The 19177-nt window shown below is 36.9% G+C and overlaps 1 protein-coding gene across 1 annotated transcript in view; it reads right to left on the bottom strand.

Annotated features, from left to right (window-relative positions):
• Nucleotides 1-19177, bottom strand: part of Pam (peptidylglycine alpha-amidating monooxygenase) — a gene marked incomplete at its 5' end in the record, with an annotated part of 154625 nt that overhangs the window by 19749 nt on the left and 115699 nt on the right. Inside the window, 5 exon segments of the mRNA XM_013512971.1 lie at nucleotides 838-1038; nucleotides 1483-1690; nucleotides 2843-2915; nucleotides 4965-5081; nucleotides 17856-17985. Coding sequence (XP_013368425.1) covers nucleotides 838-1038; nucleotides 1483-1690; nucleotides 2843-2915; nucleotides 4965-5081; nucleotides 17856-17985 — 729 coding nt within the window.

Consider the following 19177-nt stretch of genomic DNA (forward strand, 5'->3'; position numbering starts at 1 on the left):
ATATATATGTAACAGGACTTGCTCAGGACCTTGTGCTTGCCAAGCAAGGTACTGTGCCACGGAGCTATATCCCTGGCACAAAATGTATATTTAAAGTTTGCATTAATTTTATATTTTAAGTTGTTCAGCATTTATTTTTTAAAGAAATCATGCTGTCATGTTGTAAAATGAATGATATATATTTTATTTTATAAGCCTGATTTTTTTTCAATTTTTCTTTGAAATTTCTTAAAGTCAGGAAAATATATTTGAAAGTGAGATTTTGCTGGTTGGTTGTTTCTCCTAATAGACAAAAACCTCATTTATTTTATGTATTTGTCTTATTGAAGATTGAACCCAGTGTAAACCCTATCATGTTCTATTCTGAAACAAGTTTCTCGAAGGTCACTAAGTTGTCCCGGCAGAACTCAGATTTATAATCCTCCTGCTTCAGCCTCCTAGAGTGCTTGGATTACAGGCACCACTGTGCCTGGTTAAAACAGAAGTATTTTGGGTGCTGATTTTATCATATGTATATATATATAAAATCTGATAATTACATAGAAAACAATATTAATTATTTCATAGTAGATCAGATTATCATAGTTAAGGAAAATAAAAATGAATGAGAGTATTTTTAAACTCAATAGAAACAGCTGTTAAATCTTGTTTGAGTCCTCACTCTTTTTATACAAGGAACGGTGGCACCTGACTTGTGAATGATTTACAATGTGCTAACATTTTTAAGATACTTTAAGATCTGAGATCTAAGACATCCTCAACCACTTAAGAAAAAGTTACAAAATGTACATTAGGATAAAGCAAATGACAAAAACAGAGCCACAGAAAACGAAATACCTGGTATATATGAAATGGCAAACACATTTCTTCCAAAGGATGCGTGCTTAATCTCTCTCACAAATTTTTTGGTGTCAGTTTTAAAGCACTGGATCCGACCGTTTTCCCTGTCTGCCACACACAATTGGCCCACATGAGGCACAAGGGCCAAACTGTGCGGGACGCTGAACTGGCCTGGCTTAGGATTGCTCCCGGACGTCCCTACAGAACAAAGGAAAGTCTCAGACACACAGCCTACATCAGCATTCAAAGTCTGACTCTCTGGTTCTGCAATTTTCCCAACATCATGATAGGAAACCATTACATATATGGAACCAGGGGACAAATACAGTGGTTTATGAATTTATTCCATAGTATCTCTTACCTGCAAACATGTTACAGGCTTTCTATTTGGACAAGTTTTTGGTGGAAGTATGCTTTTTCCCTTATGAGACCTGTGTTCACATGTGCCTGTGTATGTGTGCGTGTGTGTGTGTATGTGGTGTACGTGTGACTAAGCCAACTGGATGTATATAGTAGTCTTGTTTTTTTTTTTTTCCCCCACTGTAGAGGACGCTTACATCCTAAACAATGTGAGCAGTGGCCAATATCTGGCTCCAGACAACAGAGGCTGAGAGTTGAAATTAGTGGTTAAGAGTTGGGTACCTTCTCCCCACTGTGTGACGAACTCTCCACTCGGTGAAAACTGCACAATCCGGCTGTTGCAGTAACCATCAGACACATAGATGGCTCCAGTGCCTGGGTCCACAGCCACATCAGTGGGCTGGCAGAAGTGATTTTGGTCACTCCCTGGCTGCATGCTCCTTCCCAGGATTAGGAGAGGCCTTTTACTGTTTGGATCCAGTTTGAACACCTTAAAAAAATACAAAACCTTACTTACCTTTTCATGGTTATTATCACCCTACTCCCATTTGCACAAGCAACTAGAGTATCAGCTCCCAGGTACTCAAACCAAGATACTTTTTAGAACTGAATGGGGCCCTAGAAATCATTTGGTCTGAACCCTTCACTTAACAAATAAGCTTATAGAGATTAAATGGTTTGCTCAAGGTTATCTAGCTGATAGGAAGTCTTCTGAGTTCTAGTTTTTGTCTGGGTTCTTTGCCACCTGTTATGCTTAACAAGCTTATCTTACATGGGGAAAAGACTTGAAGACTCTTCTGTGACTGAAATATAATATTTCTGAAAAAGGACAAAATGCTTGATTTTTACATATATATGTATAAAAATATATATATTTTGTAAACTAGGGACCATGGCTCAATTTGTGGAAGAGTAAAGTGGCTTAGGAAAGAAAGCAGAAAGCACAAGTAATAAATAGACCCAAGACTCAGGGACACAGGAAATAAAAGGAAATGTAGAAAGTCCACATTTGCCTTCAAGAAGGAGGTCAAGAGGACTCTTGGAGATACTCTAGCCATGCTCCAAGGCTGGCCCTAAGCTTGTTGCCAGCCCAAGAGAGAAGAATGACTCGATATTTCACATATTAACTTTTTCTAGCACAGAGTTCTAACAGAAAAATTTTAAGTATGGATTAATATGGACTGACTACCTGAGTCTCGCAAATTCACGATGAAATCCTTACCACATGATGAAACATGATGGTATTAGGAAGCGGGGCTTCCGGGAGGTAAGAAGGGCATAAAGTGAGAGCCCTCCTGAACAGGGTTAGTGCTGCTGTAAGCAGAGACACAGGAATACGCTTTCACTCTTTCTATCATGTGAGGGTGCAGTGAAAACCTGGTGGGGGGAAACCCTGAGGAGGGCCCTCAGCAGAACCCACCCAAGCTGCTACCCCATCTCAAACTTCCAGATGGCAGAGCTGTGAAAAACAACTTCCTGTTGCTTCTAAGCCACTTTTGTTTACAAGCAGAAGTAAAACAGGGCTGTTCATCTTCTGTTGTAAATTTAATGGGTCATGAAAAAAGAGTCCGATAGATTTAGAACATTTTGAGAACTTAACCCTATTTTCTTTCGTTTGAATACCGCCAAACGGGAAAATTACCTGATGAAGGGCCACATCTGTGACCCAGTAATTTCCATCTTTATCTATACTCAAGCCATGTGGCAAGTAAAACCTGTAAAACAAAAATGATTGTTTCATGATGTATTTATTCCCCAAGCATACACACGAGTAATTTCCTTTTAATTCATTCGTAAAGGCAATATAACTTTATAAGTTATTAAGTGTCTATTTGTATTATTATAGAAAAAAACAAAATAAAGTGTGCAGTAAGAATACATGCTATAACAGAAATCTCTTAGAAAAAGTGTAACATATAATCCCATGAAAATCTAGAAATAAAGCTTACAAACTTTATGAATATCTATTATGAAGAATGGCATATATCACAAATATTATCATTTTAGAGATATGTACAAAACAAATTGTTTACAGAAATACCAATGGGTTTCGATAGTATAAATAATTAAAATATACTTTAAAGAAATACAATTTTAATGTAAAATATTACATATATGGCGTAGAAGCTTTCCAAGTGCCTACTAAAGACAATAAAACACAGGACTGTGATCATTCTGGCAAATTGAAGCGGAGGGCTGGACAGTCATTAGAGAAAGGTAATGCATGCGGCAAATCCCCCGGGTGATCTACATAATAGAATTATGAGCTAACGTAGATGGAGGCCACAGGTTTAAGGAACCTGGACAGAGTTAATCAACACTGGGGCCGTATGTTCAGGTGGTTCTGGGCATATGACACCTGACAATACAAAAGCCTTATCAGTCAGCTTCTTGCCTTCCTACAGGGCTGGCACCACAGATTTTCTTGTGTAAACTGAGACTGTAACAATCTGACCTAGACTAATTAATAGAAGTATTTGGAGACTGAAAGTGAAGGTTATGATTTTCTTTCAACATTGACACTCACTGTGGCCAAGCTGACTTTGTAGGGGTTGTTCGTGCTTTTTCTCCTAATTCTTTTCTGGGATATGGATGCCTCTGTTGGATACAGCTCCAAACAGACAGGTTCAGCACAGAGGGGCAGAGCTGGTGTTAGAATCTGGCTTCTGACTCATCATCTGAGAATACTATTTGAAAAACCTAAGCCTCATTATTGCCATCACCACTAGCAGCTGCTTCCAAAGCAATGGCTCCCTGCCTTTCAAAGGAGCTGGCCTTGCCGGTGCGGAAGCAGATGGAGCAGGGTCTAGTTCTTGAAGCTGCCAGGTCACAATGGCTGAGGAAACTCTGTAAGCAGGTGTCCCTTTCCTTCAAAACCATGAAAATCAGCCAACATTTTGCTTTGGCTGCCAAACACCATCTAGGAAATCAGACCAAATAGCATGCGGCTTTTAAAGCCAAATTACATCTGCATGCTAAGGAACGCTGAAAATGATATGTGTTCGGCCTTCATTCCAGATGGGGAGCAGCTCTTTTTCCTAAGAGTGATTACTTGGTGAATTCAGTATGCATCTTTTCTGCTGGAGAATTTTTTAAAAAATCTTCAAATCTGACTAGCAGTCTAATTCACTAACTATATGTATCAATGGCTCTTGCATGCTTTATTACATATTAGAACAGCCATATTGGCTATACCTCAGGTGAAATTGGAACCTAATCTTTTAAAATTATAAAGAAAAAATTATTACTATATATCTACATATATATATATCTACAGGGTACAGTGTGATGTAATGATACATGCATACAATGGATACTGATGAAATCAAGCTAATTATCCTACTCATAACCTCAAATACTTTTTGTGGTGAGAATGTTTGAAATTTATTCTCAACAATTTTGAAATGAGCAAAGGACCTGCATAGCAATCTCTCAAAAGATGACACACAAATGGCCAATGGCTATCTGAACATAATTCTTTTAAGGTTCACAAATTATTATTTTTTGGTACCTGGAACCAAACTCAGGACCTTATGCTTGCCAGGGAGATACTGTACCACTGAGCTCTATCTCCATCCCTACAAATTATTCTAATATCTAATTCAGATTTAGAACCACCTATCTAAAAATGAAAGTTGGAATAGCCAAATTAGTTTCTTGCTTTCTTAAAAGGATAGTTGGACAGTGTACTTTTTCAAGACTCAGTGATAAAGCTTATACCCACTATATGTACTACAAGTCTTAATATAAGTGATTTAACTCACAGGTTTTTCCCACTGGACTGGAGCACTGCAGCATTATTTGGATCTATAACAAGAATGGTATCTTCTTCAATTGGCCCAAGTCCTCTTTGTTGGTAAACAAACTTGCTATCAAAGGAGCTACATAAAATACATTAAAATGGAAAACAGACAATCAGAAAATCCACATGAAATTAGAACCTAATATTTTAAAATTATAAATAAAAACTGTCATTATATATATCTACAGGATATAACATGATCCTGTAAATGAGAAATGTAATCTACTCAGTTGAGATTCTCAATTTGGCCCCCACACAAAGCCTGAGACATATTTGACTTCTGCTCTGTCTTTTGTATTCTATTATATCTCATTAGAATTAGGGCCTTCCACAGAGCTTCTGCATTGGCTTTTCTGGAAAATGCAGTTTCAGATCTGCTAGTCTACAACCTTCATTTTCCTAAGATGCCCAGCTGGTTCACGTGCACAGCAGAGTTTGAGAAATACTGATCTAGAACTTCTAAAGTAGCTAAAAGTTTTGAAAACTCTTCAAGTTTTATAATTCAATAGATATTTTCTTTCAAATTAGAAAAAGAAAGTCTGACTTATTTTTACATTCCCTGCAATGATAATGGTATTGGAAGGGTAATGATCCAAAGCATGTGCCACTGTGCTTTCCATAGGTACAACATGTGAACACACACTCTAAGGAGAGACACAGAATGTGCAAAATAGTTAATGTGCAAATATTTGTTGAAAAATCCCAAACTTTTACATTACAGCTTTTCTCTAAGTACAAAATGGACAACTACAGAATATTAAGCTTAAAAGGGAAGATGACTGTGACAATTTCTGCTTTTCAACTCAGTACATTTTAGATAACAAAATGCTAAGTATATGTATTTTAAATTTATGTTCCTATTTCAAGAAGTAAACATAGCAATACGTTCCTTAAACTGACAGTTATTACAGATATTTTGCTTATTTCAATTCCGCTTGAGAAATTCCAGCAGTCTTTTTTATCCTTGCAGCATATGCTTCAGGATCTTAGAGGATGCCTAAAACCACAGAGAGAACCAAACTCTATGTACCCTCTTCCCTTCTCATAGACACACTGTATTAGTCAGCTTTCTGTTGCTGTGATCAATTACTCAAGGAAAACCACTTAGCAGAGGGAAGATTTATTTTCGCTCATGGTTTCAGAGGTTTCAGTCCACAGTCAGGTGGCTCCAAGGCAGGAACATGATGGGCAAAAGGCATGGTAGACACATCTGCTTAACTCAGGGCAGCCAGGGAAAAGAGAACAGGCGAAGAGCCAGAGAAAAAGAGGCCCGAGACCAGAGACAGTTGCCAAAGTCAGATCCCCATGACCCACACAGACACACCCCAAGTATACTTCACTAATCTGCTAGGCATCTCTGAAATTGATGATAATGACAATATAACTATCACACTTATGTATCTATGATAATGTTTCAGGCACAAGTTAGGCACAGTAAAAGATTAACAACATTACTAATAAAAAAAAATTTACTGGAGAAGGGTGCCTTTTTCCTCACATCCTAGGCTCCCTAGGGTAAAAAACTGAAAGAGTAAATAAAATCCGAACAGTACAATAGGTATTGTGAAAGGGAAAGAAACTGCTAGGGGAAGGAGAAAAGAAAGAAGCAAGGTTAAAAATTATATATCTATCCAAGATAGCTAAGATAATTGTACTACTAATTTCTATTAGTTCACTGAAAGAAACAGTTAGTGTTTATATGGTTTGAACAATCTTACATGCTTATATCTGGTAATCTGAACAACTAATTTGAAGATAACAATATACAATATAACAACCACTGTTGATTTCCATCATTTTGTTTTGAAATTCTGCATCATTTTTAATGTTGGTTTTCTTATTTTTTATTCTCTTTAAAATAAAGAAAAGAAGTTAAAAAAATTATACTGTAACAAAATTGTAAGCATCCCTACTCTTGAGTTTTGGAGACATTATTAAGTAAAATAAGCGTGACATGAACACAAGCATTGTGAAACCTCAAGTCAGCCTAGAGATGTCCATTAAGTGAGTATTTGACAGGTAGTGGGTATGATGGACAAAAGGATGAATCATGTCCCAGGAAGGCTGGAGGAGATCTTATCATGCTACACAAAACACTGCACAACTTAAGATGTGTGAATTATTTATTTCCGGAATTTCTGATTTAATATTTTCACACTATGGTTGGCTGCAAGTAACTGGAGCAATGGAAAGTAAAACCACAAAGGAGTGGGAATTACTGTGTATGTTCATGAGACACATGGCCAAGACAAGCAACAAATAACCAACTTATATTTTCCAAAAAGTGTATTAGATGATCAGACAGTTGAGTGCGAGTGTACATAAAATAAATACATAAATATGCATATTTTCCAGTGGGATGATTTCAATGAATGGTCAACAAATATTTCTGTAAAATAGGATTTCCTTTACAGTCTCGGAAAAAGCTGTGAACAATTATTACTGTTTTGTAGTTCCACTGGATGAATGAAAGAAGAACCTGAGTAACATTAAATATCTATTGAGATATATTCACAATTTGGGAAGGTGACAGATCTCTCAAATCTGAAATGCACCCATTGATTAGTTAGTTGACATTTTTATGGAACTTATATAGAATCCCAATAGGGGAACAAAAAATGTAAATAAACTTTCTCTTGCCAATAAAAATATTCATCACACTATTATTTCAGCTTCTTAAATGTTAGTCTTCAGGGTGTATTTTTCCTAAAAGATAACAGTAAGTCCCTGAAGGGGCTCTTATTAATGATGCATTTGGCTGAGCACAAAATATTGATTCAGCTTTGTCAACCTAAAACTTAAGTAAAACTGTTTACATATGCTACTTTGTACAGCTAAAAGTACATGGCGGTATCTAAAGAAATATATAAATTTATGAAATGGAAGTAGAACTGACAAAACAGACCTAAAATATTCATGGAATCTTTATTGAATTGATATGTGAAATTTTGTTAGACAGAAAGCAATGTCAGGATATAGAAGGTGTCAGTAAATCAGGGGCAACTGGTACAAGGCAAACATGCAGTCCCTGTTGCCACTATGGACACCAAGGAATTTTTCTGTATCTGAAACTATTTTGAGTCTGTTATTTACTTAACACATCCCAAGTATTTCTCTGTAAAACAATGGTACTGGATTAACCATCATTTTTTTCCAACTTCACCATGATATTGGATAACTAAAGTTCAGCACATCAAGAATGCATGTTCTAAGTTTCACATTTATTTGTGATAGAATGAAGATTCTTTATCCCCTCACTGTATTAAACTTTGGGCCTCAGATGCTTGGCAAGTATCCTAGTACTGAGGTACATCCCCAACAGTCTTTTAAATTTTTAGTTTTCTTTTGCTACATTGCCCAGGTTGCAGTCAAACCTACAATTCTCCTTCCTCAGCCTCCTGAGTAGTTGGAATTCCAGGCATGCCACCACCAGCCTGGTCATTTGCTCTTCTAAGGTTTAAGTTTTATACTCCTCATTATTCGGAAACATTTCAGTGCTTTGTGAAGGCATAATAGATATCTGAGTAATGTGTGAATTACGCTTCCTTTAATTATTAAGAATTATAACCTTTTCCCTCTATTATTTGTTTTGTTTGTTTTGTTTTTCTTCCGGTACCAGGAATTGAACTCATGACCTTGCACTTGCCATGCAGGCGCTGTGCCACTGAGCTAAATCCCCAGTCCCTCCCTCTATTATTAAAAGGAAATTTTCATTGAAATAATTACAGACTCACATGTAGCTTTAAGAAACACCATAGTAGAAATGATATGTAATACAAACTGTTCTTTGCCCAGTTTCTCTGAATGGTAGCCTTTTGCAAAACTGCATACAATAACACAGCTAGAATGTTGATATTGATAAAATCCACTGTTTATATTTCCCTTTCCTCTTATATCTTAAAAAATTTCCTTGATTAGTAGTTTATTTGTGTGACCATGGAATATACTCCTATATTACTTTTCTACTTCACCCCTCCCTAAGATTTAGTAATACAGAAAATTAACAAACCCTCACAGTTCTTATGAAATGCCATCCCTTTTATTTGTAAATAGGGTTTTGACTCATCGACAGCTAGTAATTGTGACATCCCAGTGGAGTGCTGTATATCTTCAAACTGATGGCACATTACACCTTCGCACACTTAATGCTCTACCTCCTCCAAAGAATGACGAAATATAGGGAAGCTGGATATATTTACCTGCTTCTGGTTCCTCCAGCAATTCTTTAGGATAACTGTGTCCTTTCTCTGTCTTGTTCTTAAATATTCATCATTAATCCTAAATATCTGGTCAAATTGTTTTAGACCAAAAAAGTAATCACTCCTACAAATTATGGATCGTGATAAAGCAGAAAGGGGATTCTCAGTCTCTCCAGGAACACACAATTAATTTCTTTAACTCAAACCATTTCTTATAGCTTCAGTGTTTTTCTCCAAATACTCAAATATTTAAAAATATAAATATTGCATACTGGCAGCCATGTAAGATCAGAGTGACTGACTTAAAGCTCTAGGCTTGGTTTCCAAGAAAAAAAGCAAAAAACAAACAAACAAAAAAACCTGTTAAGGAAGAGATAAATTATTTGGACCCACAATTCTATGCCAGTCAGTTTAAAGGACAAACATTTCAGCTGATGAATAATCAAGTGAGGAATACTCTTTACTAGTGGTATTGTTCTGTTTTGCTCACAAATGTAGAAAAAAATGTATCAAGTAATTGATGTTTTGCTGTCACAAATAATTTGTATATGGGCATGCACACCTATAGTCTAGATATTTCAATTTTTTAGTAGAGATGATACATAATAAAATAAGCTAATTTGAGGCTCATCAAATTTTATTTCATTATCTACTTTTTGGTCTTTTAATAGTGAATTGTGAAATAGTACAATTAGTGAAAATAAAATTAAAGAATGAATATGTTAGATTTTTATCATCACAAGTTGGATCCACTGGAAATAGATTTCTCAGCTTACCAAGATACATATTTCCCAGTATGTTGTTATAATATAACAACTAAATAGCTGCATTTTTTGTTTTATTTCAAGCCTAAATTATATTCATGCCATCTTCATATAAAAAGGGCATTTTACCTGTTGCATAAAACTAGCCACTTTCCATATGTTTATGATTATACACATTATTATCATTACTCTTCCCCTGTGTCTTCTAAGGGTCTCAGTGAGTAAGCACGTTCTGAATGTACTGATTAGAATCTATTCATAAAGCTACATTCCCTAAAAGCAAAGAAAAAAATGACACAAAGAAAACAGTATAACAAAACAAAATTCAGAGAGAAGACATTATTAATACCATTTAAATATATTAATTTACATTAGCAACACAAATAACAGATAAGAAAATGCAGAATTCTTAGGAAGAATATAACTTTCAAGGAATGAATCATAACTCAGTAGGCCTGAGCCTGTCATTTAAAATCTTTGTGATGCCCTTTAACAATGCCTATATGTTTAAACTGGCAGCATCAAGGGACATTTAGTCACTCATTTGGGTTGGTCCTCTGGCCCTAAAGCTTTCATTTGGGATGGCCAGACTTCCTAGAACTGATAGCTGGTCCCTGGTGCTACACAGGGCAACTAATAAAAGAAATAGATTTTTTTTCTTAAATGAGAACCCCCCCACACACACATGCATGTACACATGCACCAAGCCTGCCAAAGAAAGTAGCACAAAGAAAGGTAACCCTTGAGCAGTTCACAAATGGATGTCAGATTATAGAGCTGGATACACTGTTGCTATAGCAAACTGCTTATTTCGTTTTCTAAAGCAGCTACCCCACATTATAAGCTGCAGAGAGGTCTTTATTTCAACCACATTTAACTTTTTACAGGATATAATAATACCCTGCACATTTCACGCAGTGCCTGGAGCACTGATGATTTTTGTTTGCTTCTCTGAAAAAGCACTCAGCTGAAAAGACTGCACTGAGGCCTATGGGCTGGAATTCATCAGTTCGTTATTTTAGCAGTTTGAATTCCTCATTAATGATTTTGCACATTAGCAGCTAATCAAACAGTTTAAATAAGGCTGAGAAGAAATGCTTTGCTATATTCACACACACACAAAAAGAACTAGACTAAGGAGAAAATAAACTTTGGTGCCATCAATCAAAATTAAAGGAATGCAAAATAAATAATGGCAACTGAAGAAAGAAGTGAGATATAATGTGGTAATTATATAAATTAGGAAGCTAAGGAAACAGTCATAGGTTTCCATGTGTGAAAATAAATGAAAATGTGTCTTCAATGTTAGGAAAGTAAAAACATAGCATGCAAAATCCAGACACTCTACATGGGATATAATTTAATATTATGCTGAAACACTTACTCCTCAATACATGTACACATTGCAAAAATAAAATCCCCGGGATGAGGAAACTAGGAAGACTGACCAAGCCAGAATGACTGCTGAGTGTCTGATAACCTCGACCTACAGACACCACAAATAGGATGAAGAGAACAAAGAACAAGGTATCGTGGCAGAGGCCTCTGGGTGATCTTGTCGCTAAGGCCACGGGGAACAAGTCCCTTGCATTTTGTTATTCAACAGTATGATGCAACTGCTAAAGCTCTTATTTAAAAGAAAAAACAAGATCAGGGAATTCACACGCCTCGATGCAAGCTCCAAGCTAGGAAACTGAGAGCAAGATCCAACTTGAGGTCTCTCTTATCTTTTAAAACTGCGGCTTTGTCTTACTAACATCCTCCATTAGACTGGAGAAGCCCCCTGATTCAAGTTCAGGGCACATAAGCAGAAGACATGGAACAGTAGTTAAATAAAAAAGAAGAATGAAAGAAACCGCCATGAAAGGGAGGCAATGGTGTAAACAAGGCGTGAAAAGGCAGTATAAGAAAGAAGGGTGTGGTGTGTAGGTTTTCTATTGGACCCAGTTTTCTTCCTGATATAAAGACAGTAAGCACCGTTCAGTCACTTTGACCTCTGTATTGCAGGCCCAGTTAAATCTTAAGGTATGAAAATACTGCGTATGTAGAGGCAGATTTCTTAACTGAGACTGGAGAAAACTGGTGAGCCAAACATTGAACTGATATTTTTAAAGTTAGGAATAATAATAGATTTCTAAAACAGTAGATATAGGCAAAATTTTACAAAGCATTGATTAAAAGATTGTTTGTGAGCTATCTGCAGGATTCCATGAAAAGTACGAATTTCTTATGAATAAAACTTGCAAAGCTAACCTTTCCCATTTTATAAACAACACTGATAAAATATGAAAGGCATGCCCATCAAGCAGACCTAATGCAAGGATAGGAAGGACGGCTCATTCTCTGCTAATTCAGATTAAAATGATAATTGTCAATTGAAAAAATGTAAAATCAATAAAATGAAACAAAGTCTTAACTTCACTATTTTAGAAACAGTGTATGAATATAAATTTCCAGGAAAATTTTTCATATAATCTCACAAAATATATTTGAACATTTTAGTATATTAAAAATTCAACATAAGGCAACTTTGTGATGTAACTGCTGAAAAATGAATACAGTCCTTTTTATAGCACTAGATAGTGAGAAAGTAATTACATCACCAATGAGATACAATACAGGAGGTATTGCGGGCACTTATAAACCAAACACATTAAAGTCCTGAGAGACCAAAGTGCCTTCAGATGAAAGTAATCCTGTTAACATGAAGACTGGTTAAGGACGTGAGGGATGTTCAACCTACAGAAGAGAAATCTTTCTTCAAAAATGCAAATAATTGATGTGGAAAAATGGGAGCAAGGTCATTCGGAATTATTGCCATGGGAGTGGACCCGGATTTGAGTTTCACACAATTAAGAACTGTATAACATCTAGATGGGTCTTACGATTAGACAGCATGTCCACATCTAGGGAACTGCTTGGCACTGAACATGTGTGCTTTGGGCAAGAAGGTGCCCTGTGGACATTTGCCGCTGTGGATGTCCACTGTGTATCATCACCCCATTTGTAGGAATGAGACCTCAGCTTTTCATTGATGACTCAACATTCTGAAGCCCACTCTCAGCCCATTTGCTCCAAATGATGTTGAATTTACTCATATTCCACGGGTAGCACAAAAGACAGGCATAAGCAGAGTGGATTTTGTTCTTCTGTCCACAGAGATTGGCTCAAGGATGGAGGAGATAAGTGAGACCAGGAACGCTATGAAAACACTCTGAATTTTCTGTTGATGTATCAGGGACTATAGAATGCATCTTCTGTGAAATTAGTGTGATAAGCTGATTCTGAACTTTGGAAGGACAGCTTAGGCAAGGCCCAGAAACAGAGCAACCAGGAGAAAATGAGTTGAAAGGTTGATCTTGGTGATGTGTGTGGGATACTATACCTTTCAAAGCTTTCATTTATACACAGTAATGAATTTCTTCTTTCCCTAAGCTAGTTTGTATTGGGTTTTCCCTGCTATTGGTTACAGAAAGACTCCAAGGTGATAACAACTCCCAAGGTTCCTTCCAACTCCACATGAAGAAATGATAAATGACGTAAGGCACCTAACACTTAGGGGCAAGACTTGGAGTTTAATTAAGTGGGTATGTGATGTGAGTTCTGCTTGGTAAGACCCAAGCATAGCTGAGATACAGGAAAGGAAGGCCAAGAAGCAAGCCTTTGATTGGGATGGTGATTTTAAGACAGAGACCCAGGAACAGCTGCTACTGAGAGAAGAGCTACCCAGCTCCTGCTGGGAGGCATTTAAAGATTAAAGAGCTTTAGCTGCCATGCTGCCCTAACATCAGGGCAGACAAGAGGTTCTTTAAAGTTTCATTACTCCCTGCTGGCAATAGGCATTTCCTATTTCTGCTAGAAGAAAATTCTTACAGTAGTCATTCTGAAGACAGGAACACACAAAAGGAAAATGAAAATCAGATTGAGAAAGCAAATGATCATCCTTCTTCAGAGGTTAAGTGATTTATTATTATTTATATTATTTTAGTGGCCATACTTATTTAGTATGGTTTAGAAGAGTAAAAGCTGATCTGTCTTTTCAGGTACAGATAATAATGAAGAGTAATTATATTTATAAAGACAGTTGATGCAATGTTATCAAGGGAGCTTTGGGTCATGAATATTAATTAGGCATTATTATTAACCTCAAGCACTGTTTGATACATAAAAAAACTGACCATCTCAGAAGTATGTGATAGAGAGAGCTTAGGTGTGATTTACAGCAGGTCCCCACCCTATGGAACTTAGAATTTTGTAAACTTGAAAACTAGAATGAGAAAGATTCCAAGGAAAATTATCATAGTATTTCTCACTTTTTTATCCAGAATGTAGCAACAAGAATGTGATTTCTACCTCATCTTTAATTTCTATTGTGTCTCATCAGTACATCATATGTTACAGAGAAAGGTATTATCTTTTTTTTTTTTTTGCACAGTACTTGGAATTTTTATTGGGGAGGAAAAAGTGCGTACTCTGTTTAATTTACATAATGTGGCGTGTAAGCGGTACCTTGGTTCATGAATACTTTTTGTTTTCAAACAATTTCATTTACAAACAAAAGCATTTGGAAGAATTTTATTTTTGTTTGCAAACTCTACATTGGGAGACAAACATGACCACAGCCACCTTTCACACAAACACGGCCATCCTTTCCAAAATGGTGGAACAAATAAAGTCCGTGAACCGAGGCACCACTGTACATAAATGACAGATGGTTACGCATGATGGCCACTCAAAGAACAGAGACAAATGTCATCTTTTCTTTGAACAAATCATACCTATTTTCCTTTTAAAAATGACCACAGAGTGATCTACTTCTAATTCTCTTCATGATAATGAAGCAGAGAGCTGGAAACATATCTAAAGGCTAGAAAAGACTTTTCTTGAAACCTCTTGCAACGGCAGCTAGAGGCCAACAGGCAATACCAGCAAAGGTGAGGGAAAGAGACATAAGGACACCCTTACAGCTAAGACACAAAGATGAAGAAGAAGAAATGCAGTCAATGAGTAAAATCGCAGTTTTCTCTAAAGTCTGACATTTTCAACAGCAATGGTTGGGTGGTGCCATTTGGCAGGGAAACATATCAGGGCTTTGGCAATAAAACTGGAATCTATGTCCACAAGATACTGAAAGATACATGCCAGGAAAAAGGCAGTTGTTCAGGTAGGACTGCCATATAAGCCACAGAAACTGCTCTTACACGGCTCCTGTTTCACAGTTTTGTGTCATCTTCTACTCCAAGCTAGCCTTAGCTGATCACTTTTTTCTGGTGAAGGATCCCAGCCTCTGTAGTTTAGCTGGAATGAGTATCGCATTCAAATAGAAACTTGGACTTTGTCCAGTTTAGCTTTAACCAGCTGAAACTGTATCAATAGGAGAAAATGATGCTGTAATTTTCTTGTCTGGTAAAATGTGGCCAGAAACCCATGCAGAAAATGTAGCAATATCATTAAAATGAAGAACAAGCTACAATGAATAGTAATAGTTTCCTTTTAAAAGCGCTTGTTAAAATACCATTAGCTGTTCAATAACAACTAAGATGATGTAAAAAGGATGTATAAGTGGGAATGCTGAGTTCAACTGTTTGCTTTGAAATCCGAAGTGATCTCTTTCCCAGATTTCCCTTGTAAGTTTGACAGCTAGAAAGAACAATTAAAGCTATAACCAAAGTACCAGTTCATTTTGAAATATTGATTTAATTCCATCTTCAACTGCACAAAGAAAACTACATATATGTACATATGTGCAACAGTGAGTTTCATCAATATCTCTCAAAGTGGAGGAGACACAGCTGCACTGTACATGTACAGCCTCAGTTTTCTCCAGGAGGCCTTACAGTTGTGTGAAAGAAGATGCATTACACTTACTGATATTTTAAATTTTACCTTCATATGTAAACTTGTATGAAAGAAAATGAATAACTGGATATTCATTTCTCAGGAGCATTAAAATAACCTGCTAAATTCTGGAGCAAACTTAAAAATACAGTTACATTCATTTGCTTACAATCCTAAAGGCAAGCAGGTAAGTATACCGACTGCAGAGTTAGATACAAAGGACCTGAAGCCTGGCTTTTCCACTTGCTCACGTGGCGTTGGGCAAAACACTCGGTTTTGCATCTGCAAAATGTGACTGATGATAGTGATAAGACGACCTGCTAGGTAACTATGTAAACATTTAAACACTGTTGGACCACAGTAGATGCTCGATAAATTTTAGACATTTTTATAAAAATCCACTAAGAAGGTGGTAGAAGGTAGGATGGGTTAGAAAGAGAATCCCAGAGGAAGGAGCAGCGACATTAGCCATTAGTCCTAATAGTGTTTTTAAATCTTTGATGCTCACAAAAGGGTCAAATTTGAGCAATCAAGTTAATGTATATAAAAATGTGAAGGCCAAGGTACTATTTATGTACCAAACCGCTACAACCAGAGGTTGTTACCAATAGCATGGGATGAGCTGAGGGAAAGAAAGAGGCTGCTGGACTTAGTCACTCTGCACCCAGAACAGGAAAACAGCAAAGAGCTTTACTGTGTAGTAGGTCAACCAGTAACCTTTCTTAGTTGATTGCTTGTTATGGTCACTCTCTTTGAAGTCTCAAAATGTTTCCACAAGCACTGAATGGACTAGTTTTAATATCGTTCCTGTTAGGAAGAGAAGGTAATTTCAAGCAGAAGAGAGCAAAATGGTAAGCAAGAGCTGCAGACTGTCAGTGCCTCTTTGCCGTGAACTAGTGGGTGAGATGATGCTGTTTTAAAGCGCATGTCTTCTTTTCCGTTAATTGTTACATACACCAGTGATGGCGAATCTTTTACAGACCAAGTGCCAAACTGTAAGCAACCCCAAACTCATTTATCGCAGACTGCTAACATGGCAATTAAATCTGAATACTGAGTTTAGAAAACAAGTCTACATTAACATCTTTAGAAGAAAACAACTATTTTAACATCTTTTTGTCTGAAAAGAAAAGCACAATAACACGTGTCGTGTCATAGGTTTGCCACCACTGACATATGCTATTAAGAGATCAAATACGTTTTTCCTCATAAAAATCATCATCAGAAATATGACTGGTGATGAGGAAATGTAAGACATACATGTAAAATAATTCTTGGAAGATTGCACAGAGAAAGAGGGAAATAAAAAATCAAAGACGTTGTTGTGGTATGGCTCTGAGATGCCTCCCAAAGACCACGTGGTGGGACCGTGGTTGCCAGCTGAGACACTGTTGGATCCTGGGGGCTCTCACTGCATTGGTGGAGTAATCCACTGCTGGAATGTTAGTTTAAGGGACTCAATGGAAGGTGGAGCCTAATTAGATGAAGCAGGTAGAGATATGGCTAGGAAGGATATATTTTGTCCGTGGCTTCTTCCTGGCTCTCTCAGTCTCTCTCTGTCTTTCTGATTTTCTCTCTCTCTCTCTGTTCCCTCTCCCCTTCCCCTCTCCCTCCTTTCTGACTGCTATGATGTGAGCAGCCTTGCTCCACCAGTCTCCCCACTATGATTTCTGCCTCTACAAAGACTCAGGCACATGGAGTCAAGTGACCATGGACTGAAACTTCTGAAGCCAAGAGTGAAAATAAATCTTTTCTCCTGTAAGTTGTTTTTTCCAGATATTCTGCCATAGTAACAGAAAAGCTAACACTGACATATTACTACAGAATTACAGTATCATCACTGAGCATATCATTATTTAATAATCTTGGAAACAGTTATCAGTGGCTGTGACATCACATAAGGAAAGTTATCAGTTTTTACATAGCGCCAAAGTACCATTAAAAAAAATGAACAAAAGAAACAGTAGTTTTCTCAATAGTATTTGTAGTTTAGTGAAAACTGATGGACAATATCATCATTTTTATTATGATTTGAACAAAAAAATGACTTACTTTCCATCCCAGACATGGTCACCTCTGTGGAAGATCACCAGGTTGTTATTGGGGTCCAGAGCAACCCCAGAAACTTGGCCTGGTAACAGGTATACTCCAGGCCAGTCTAGTGCTTCTTCTACATGGAAATCTAAAAGATAAATCCATACATTTAGTGTAGAAACAAAAGCTAAGACAAACTCACAGAGATTCACAGTGAGTGTAACACTCATGCAGTAAGTCACTGGATGCAAAGAAATTTTTGTAAAAATCAAGCCGTGCTCTCCATAAAATATATCACATGCACATGCCAAGTAGCTTGTAAGCTAGGGAATGAGTTTTTGGGAACTTGTCTTAAGACTATCTGCTCACTTTTCCTGTTGATAAGATGCCTATAAAGCCAGGAAGTGCTTAAATTATAAAAGGGCCAATATGAAACTGCCACATTCTTGAGAAGATTCTTATTGTAAATTAATAACTTTGGAAAATATGGCATCATTTGAATATAAGCCATTCAAATCTACAAGTGCAAGAAAGAGCAACAAACCAGTCTCTCCATGTATCTCTCCCAATCATCCTTCATTCCTCCTGCTCTGTCCTGAGTAAATATTCTTCAATAGACAACAGGTCTCATAATAAAATATTGACTGATTATCCCTTGTACAAGAAACTATGTATGATACCAGTCTCTGGTCTCATTTCACTTAGCTCTAGTGTTTCTATAAAAGTTGTTACACTCTTTGTCTATACTTCATTGTTTCCTAACATGAGAGAAAGAAAATATGACCAAGACTCTGATTGAATGAGCTCCAAATTATTCTAATTTCTGATTAGCATGTGTGTGTCCTCACAGATGACCTGAGTTCATTTGTCATTCCCTTTGATAACCACAATCATGAATAAACAGGTACAGGGTAGGGCGTACCCATACTAGTTGAAGATATATAAGCCTGAAGATAACTAGGAAAACTACTGTAACAGTGTTAATATTTCTTTCCCTCTTAAATGCTTCAGTGAAGTGCTGAGACATAGGAAGGCAGCAATTCAAGCCTGTTTCTTCTTCCCACCCTTTGAAGGATGTGGCAGCATGTGGGGAAATCCTCACAAATAGGCATTAAAGAGGGTGCATCGGACGGAAGCACAGAACTTGTATGATTGATTCCTGACAACTTGGAAGGATTCTGACGTGGAAATAAGTACTTCAAAATAATTCTGCCAATTATACAGAAGGGAAAAGTACCTTTTCATCCCAAACATTTTTACCTCTGCACATTAATTTTTTCTATAATGTAAATCAGCAAAACACCACAACCAAGAGGAATCCTAGACCACTTCTGCCAAAA

Source organism: Chinchilla lanigera, unplaced genomic scaffold (genome assembly GCF_000276665.1).
Source record: "Chinchilla lanigera isolate Chin_1 unplaced genomic scaffold, ChiLan1.0 scaffold00017, whole genome shotgun sequence".
Taxonomy (NCBI): Eukaryota; Metazoa; Chordata; class Mammalia; order Rodentia; family Chinchillidae; genus Chinchilla; species Chinchilla lanigera.